This window comes from Oratosquilla oratoria, chromosome 31 (assembly GCF_046742065.1).
Source record: "Oratosquilla oratoria isolate Oo_2021 chromosome 31, ASM4674206v1, whole genome shotgun sequence".
NCBI lineage: Eukaryota > Metazoa > Arthropoda > Malacostraca > Stomatopoda > Squillidae > Oratosquilla > Oratosquilla oratoria.
Genome location: NC_134807.1, coordinates 42460328 through 42467827, shown reverse-complemented (window position 1 = coordinate 42467827; position 7500 = coordinate 42460328). Strand labels below are relative to the sequence as shown.

General features: G+C 39.5%; 1 protein-coding gene across 1 annotated transcript in view; it reads right to left on the bottom strand.

The window, feature by feature from the left end:
- Nucleotides 1-6906: 6906 nt before the first annotated feature.
- The window catches only part of LOC143041636 (protein FAM200A-like), a 1193-nt gene continuing 599 nt past the window's right edge, over nt 6907-7500 (bottom strand). The window contains exons 2-3 of the mRNA XM_076213645.1: nt 7121-7192; nt 6907-6966 (exon numbers count right to left, since the gene is read on the bottom strand). Of these exons, the coding sequence (XP_076069760.1) occupies nt 6907-6966; nt 7121-7192 (132 nt within the window). The remainder of the gene's footprint in view (nt 6967-7120; nt 7193-7500) is intronic.

The following is a 7500-nucleotide window of genomic DNA, read 5'->3' as shown; positions in this document are numbered from 1 at the left end:
TCCAACGACCTGTCCTATGATAAATAGATAAACAAATTTATCGGAGAATCCTACAACTTACTTAGATCAATAAAAGTGGCATTTACATATTTGGACGAAGAAATGATCAAGAAAAATATTGGTCACACTGATAAGGTCACACGGCGACATTGTGGTCACCCAGTACCAAAAACAATATAAAAGAAATAGAAAGAATCCAGAGAGCAGCCACAAAAATGGCACTTGCATTTCCAAACTTGTCATATGAGGAGAGATTGGCTAAACTGGAGTTACCGACTCTGGAACAAAGAAGAGAGAGAGGTGACCTACTGACTATCTACAAAATCATGAAGGACAAAGAAATGCTCGATAGAGAGGACTTGTTATACTGGGACAAGAAAAGCACAAGAGGACATGGGAAAAAAAAAAACATAGCTATAGAAGAGATCTGAAGAAAAACAGTTTTCCACATAGAGTGGAGGACACTTGGAACAAACTGGACAATGAAATAGTGTGTGCAAAAACCATTCATGGGTTTAAGAGCAAACTAGACACTGCGAGATACAAAGGCGGGACACCACGAGCGTAGCTCTCCTTTCCGCAAAATACAACTAGGTAAATACACACACTCACACACACACACACACACACACACACACACACACACACACACACACACACACACACACACACACACACACACACACACACACACACACACACACACACACACACACACACACACACACACACACACACACACACACACACACACACACACACACACACACACACGCGGAGATAAGTTGGGTTTGCCTCCTATCACGTGTATCCCCTGTTCACCTAGCAGTGAGTAGGCACGGGATGTTAGTCAATGAGTTGTGACCTTGCTGTCCCGGTGTGTGGTGTGTGAGTGGTCTCAGACCTACCCAGAGATCGGCAAATAATGAGCTCTGAGCTCACTGCCGTAGGGTGGTGTCTGGCTGTCTCGAACAGAGGCTGCAGCAGATCCAAGGTGAATACACACACACACACACACACACACACACACACACACACACACACACACACACACACACACACACACACACACACACACACACACACACACACACACACACACACACACACACACACACACACACACACACACACACACACACACACACACACACACACACACACACACACACACACACACACACACACACACACACACACACACGCACACACACACACACACACACACACACACACACACACACACACACACACACACACACACACACACACACACACACACACACACACACACACACACACACACACACGTGTATATATATATATATACATATATATATATATAAATATGTATATATATGTATATGTATATATATGTATATGTATATATATGTATATGTATATGTATATATTTATGTATATGTATATGTATATGTATATATATGTATACATATATATGTATACATATACATCTTCAGTATACATATATATGTATACTGAAGAGGATTGCAGTTTGCAATCGAAATATATAGATTCCCCGTTTCCAGTCTTTTCTACTCCAACAGTGGTTTCTACGTTATTGACAAATGTGTGATTACATTTTTCACCTGTAATATGTATATATGTATATATATATATACATATATTTATATATTTATATATATATATATATATATATATATATACATACATTTATCCATGAGCCTCATGTTTTTTCATTCATATACAATTCTATTTTTTGCATATGAGTATAGAGTTATTGTAATGTTATACATGCTTTATAAAGATACTGAAATCACTTCGGTGAATTTCTAATTTAAAACAAATTAAGATAACGTGCACCAAGGAGGAGTCTTCTTCATGTGATTTTTTGTTTTGCAAATGGAGTGTGACTTTGAGAAAGAGATGCGATTAGTGTCTGCGCGGGCAGTCCTTACTAAAGAATTTCCACTCTCAAATATACCACGACTTTTATATTTTACAAGTATGAAGAAATTTTTTACATGTTCCTTTTTTATTAAATGTAAAAACGAACTGAGGATTTGGTTGATGCAAAGTTAGACCTGAATACCTTCTTTGAATATGAGTAGGACAAGGTATGAGATCACTTTTTGGCAATGTATGTGATGCTATAGATTTTGAGACAAAAGTCTTGAAACCTTCAAACTCATTGGAACTTTTCACCTTTTGAAGTGGACTTACCAAGGAGCAAATCTACACTACAGGACCGCCGGCCTATCCACTAGGCTGATGAAACAGCCACTGCACATCACTCTACTGGCTTAATTTTGTTTGGTATACTTCTATAAATAGGGAGAAATGTCAACTCAATGATATTGATTAGGTTCCATCGACAAAATGCGACACTTCTGGAACTTCTGATGTTCGTTGTTGGAAATCCACGGAAGTGCCACGTCAAATACCTGGCACTTCGTAGAAGTAGAACTCGAGCATTCCGAGTTGAAGACAGGAACGCTACCCACTGCTACATGAACACTATAACTAAACGTATCACAGTAATTAATTGTCATTCATAATTGCAAAGTATGTGCGTTTCGAGGTTGGGTGTGAAAATAGCCTCTCACGATCTATTGTTCATTTACTTATGAAGAAGGTTTTACTTCCATATATTCATTCATTAAAGCTTGTGAAATGTTGATGTATGATCTCTAAAACCGAATCATTATCCTTTCGGGACGACAATACAGTGTGAAGCCTCATGACATCTAACACACCAACATTCACGACATAACAGTATAACCTCGCCGTAGCCAAGTCAGGACGCGGACGTGTGATCCGCCGATTCGAGTGACATGAACACGCAGATCCATACAAATATTTGTGAATGAATGGCCATGCATATTTCAAGACTTAAGTGGAGGATAAGTCATCACAATAATCGATATCTACTTATAGCTCTATTCGTTGTTTGTAATATAGCTTATTAGGACGAAAATTAACTCAATTGTGTCATCAGTTTTATTCACCGGGTTGTAGGTGACTGTCACTAATAGTAGGTGGTTTCGAACAACTGCAAGTTAATTTTTTTTCTCAGTAACTGGCCTCTCACCGCAACGACTATGCTATTTTGGGTTGTATTAATTGCTGTCGCTGGTAGTTCTTTCACACCAACTGACACTTAAACATTATATAAGTTCCCTTGTATTTTTTAATACCTAGCCCCTTTTCCTGAATTAATAATCTTAGTGATGTACTCTAAAAGTGATGATAAAGTTAACTTATACATGTATGGTAAGATTTACATCTCAAATAGAACTAATACTAAGCCAAATTTTGATTAAATAAAGTTATGGAGAAATATCGACACTGAAACCTTAGGACGAACACAACATTCTAGAAAAAATATTAAAGTCAGCTAATACATATGTGATAAGAAAATCTATTTATCAAGTAAAACTGGAATGGAGAGGTTAGATAAAATTCTGCAGAAATATCGACATTGCAAGCGCTGTACTTTGGTTCTCAACCAGTAGTGCTCTTCCTATTTAAACGAACATCATATTCAGGGCAGAGATTAGTCTTGTCAAAAACAACACAGAATTCAAAGGGAAAACAATGTCTCGTTGTTTTGTCACACAAATCAAATACATATTTGACTTTACCCGCGAACTTGTGCGTGGGTACATGCAAATGTACCTTCGACAGTGCAAATGGGCAAATACGCACGCTTATATGAACGCAAACATTCCACTTTCGTGGAATTTTTTCCCCGTTTACCTTTGGTAATTTTTGAGTCCCGGGAGAGCCAGCAGTTCAGGTAGATATCGTCCCTCATACAAATAAAAACACTGTAGTGACGATGCTGCTGGGAGAAGGATAGAGGTTTGGTGAGTTCATCTCCTTTATTAATAAGATATATCTGAACTGATTTTACTTGCGGCCAAGAGCCGTTATATATACTGCATGGGTAGTTGCCCGTGGTACGCAACTACATAATTGCACTGGATTAGGTTAGGTCGGATCAAGTAGGGTCATACTGTCCTAGGCAGGTGTGCGTGGTTAGCGCATCAGGTCACAGCCGCGTAGGTGACACAACGCGCGCTCCATGCCACGTTGTTGACGTGGTTTGTACAGTGTTTCCCTCTAAAAATTGCCTTGGCTTCAAAGAATGCCCTACACGTAAGAATTGGGTGGGCGGAGTGTCGAAGTGTGCTGGTTTTAGGCGGTCGATGGGGACCCATTCAGGCCTGCCGGAGATAGAGATGTAGGTCTTGTCCTTCCGTTTAAGGATAACATGGGGGCAGTGTAGGAATCGGCAAGGGGTTGTGTGTGAGTGTCTGTCCTCAGGGAGACATGCGTCAAGGTGTGGGGGTGCTTTGGAAGGTATTCTTTGACCTCCTGGTGATGTGTCAGCACACATGGGACAAATTTGCTGACGGTGTGTCACAGCTGCTACAGGCTCTAGGGAGAATCCTGTGGAGGGAAGAATTCTGCAGGCATGACGAGGGTTTGGCCGAAAACCATCTCTGCTGGAGACACGTTGAGATCGTCCTTGATGGCTGTTCGAAGACCAAGGAGTATCCATGTTAGTTAAGGCAGCCAGGAGTTGTTGCAACGTGCCATAAGAGATGACTTGAGTGATCGGTGCGTTCGTTCGACCATGCCACTGTTTGCAGGGCTGTTGGAGGTAGTGTGGTAGACTATAGTATCCAGGATTTCAGCGAGGGGCTGCCACAGCCCAAACGTGAAGCAAGTTCTTCGGTCGCAAGTGACGTGCTCCGGCAGGCCAAATCTGGCGATCTACCCACTGAGGAGGGTTGTACTGCAGAACGAGGTGGTAGTGTTCTTCATGGTGAAGGCCTCCAACCAGTGGGTTGATCTCTTGATGGCGGTGAAGAGGTAGCAGTGGCCTTCCGACTGGGAAAGCGAGCCGACGACGTCGACATGAATATGTGTGAAACGTCGTCAGGTCTGATGGAATGGTCTGATGCGTGATTCAGTTGAAATTTGCTTTGCAGACAGGTGATGGAGGATATGGCATATTTCTTTTGCGTTCTCGGAGATGCTGTGCCAAATGAATTTCTTCTTCATTACTTTCGCAGTGACGCGTCCTGAAGGGTGTGACAGGTCGTATATTAAGTTGAACACCTGAGGTAAGAAGGCAGTTAGGATGAGAGGTTGTGGGCGGCCGGTGCTGATGTCGCAGAGGATGGTGTGCTTGTCGTGGAAGAGAACGTCCTGCTATTTAAGGGATGTGATTAAGGTCCTGTTGGCGAGTGTCTCATGATCCTCCCGTTTCTCTCTAGTGATGGCATTGAAGTCAAGGCTGAGCTGAACTACGTCAATGGCTATTCGGGAGAGGGCGTCGACTTCATGGTGAACTAGGCGTCCTGTTGTTTCGTGAAAGTGTGCACAAGAGGTTGACTTTCGGTGCTGTTGATAAAGTAGGAGCCTTCGAGGAAGTGCCGAAAGTGGCAGATGACATATAGCTAATAGCGCTGGGTAACACTAGTTTTCTTTCTTTAAATTTCTTTAGTGTTCCTATGATTGTTTTCTCTCTTGATTTTAGAAATGTCATTGAAAATTGCATAGCATTGATATTTAAAAGAATAACTGAGGTTTTGTACACAAAAACTATACTAAACTACGATAATACACTATATTTAGCATATTCACATTATCTATAAATAGTAACTCATATTTTGCCCTTGTATTCCCTTTTTAATAATGAGAAAATGTAAGTATAAAAGCATGTGATACGGTTATAAGAGCCCGCTAGAAATGCACTGATGAACGCGATTTCTTACCATGAGCTCCTTGATCTTTACGCACCAGTCTCCCATCATAGTAGTGTCCCATCTTCATTTGTATCTTTTCTACATTGTAGCAATGTCTTGATGGAACCTATCACCATACTCTTCACTCGCTCTTCCCAAGTTTTCACGAAAACATCCAAATGTAAATGCAAAAAGTGCAGCTTTAATGACATTCTACATCCAAAATTTCCAAAATTCTTATAACTTTCCAAAAGTTTTGCTACGAGCTGCTTGTAATTTGGGTCTTTATCATTACCAAAGAATCCATTAACTGTACCTCGAAATGCACACCACACCTCTCTTTCGACATCACTCATTGCATCCTCAAGTTGCATTGACTTCAATATTTTCCTTACTTGCAGACCAGTAAATATACCATCCTGAACTTTGGTCTCTGATAGTCTTGAAAAGGGTAGACGCATTTCTTGAAATGTTTTTCTGTCGTGATATAATGCTTTCACTTTTTTTTTTTAACCAAACCAAGCCTTATATGAAGTGGGGGTAGCAACACTTTGTCAGGCTCTACAAGAGGCTGTCGAATAACATTGAGTTTTCCTGGCTGCAAGTCATCTAGAGTGGGCCATTCCACTTTCTGGTCATGTTCGCTGAGCCTGACTGTCCCATAGACAAAGAAAACATGACTACTTGGTATAGCCACCCTGTAATCCAAGTAATAAAGCAAGCATTTTAAAATCACCACAAAAATCCTATTTAAACTTATCATAGTTTACGTTCTTGAGAAGCCTTTTTACATTGTTATATTCTTCCTTCATCTGAACCGAGTATGCTATAGGTAGGAATGGATACTGATTACCATATTGTAGTAAACAGCTTTGAGGCTTTTTGTAGAACTATGAACAGTCGTCAATGTACAATGTTATGATCAATTCCAATAGCTGTAAATAAGCCATTGATATCTTTGCAGAAACAGAGATCCTCATTTATATCAAAGTATGCTTCAAATTCTTCATGGCGCTTCCTGTGTACTATTAATCTACAGTCCTTCCCCAACAGATTTCATTCACTCTGGATGCTAAAGGCTCAGCTCCTGACTTAGTGAGGCCCAAGTTCAGTTCATTTTGATTTGGAAAGTGTGATTGGGTACTCAGTTTTGGCTAAAAAATTTCATCTATTTCTTCATTGTCACAACCTTCCTACTCTCCTGATGAAAATTCATCATATCCTCTACCTGAAAAAGAAAAAAGAAAAATGCAATTACCAACTGGAACATAAATATGAATTGTATGTGTAATCGCATTACAAAAAAACATAGATATTTGGAGGATTTCAAAATTTATTCTTTTACAAAGAATAGATTTCACAATTTGATAAGATTCACTTACATTTTCTGGTGGTCGTGGAACCAATAAGGTATCGTCATGTGACACAAGTGCATTAGAGCAGGGGTTCTCAAACTTTTTTCAACCAAGGACCACTTTTATTACAGAAAACAAGCTGAGGACCCCCTCACATGTGTTCCCCCCAGGATATATATATATATATATATATATATATATATATATATATATATATATATATATATATATATATATATATATATATATATATATATAATGTACACACTGTTTCGTAATATCAACAGTCATGGAAAGCTGTAAATAAATACTTTAACTGAGAATTAAGTGTAACTCCATCTTTAATTGGCAATTCTGATAATATCAAAACATAAGACAATAATTCAAATGTGTAATCCAAAGATAAG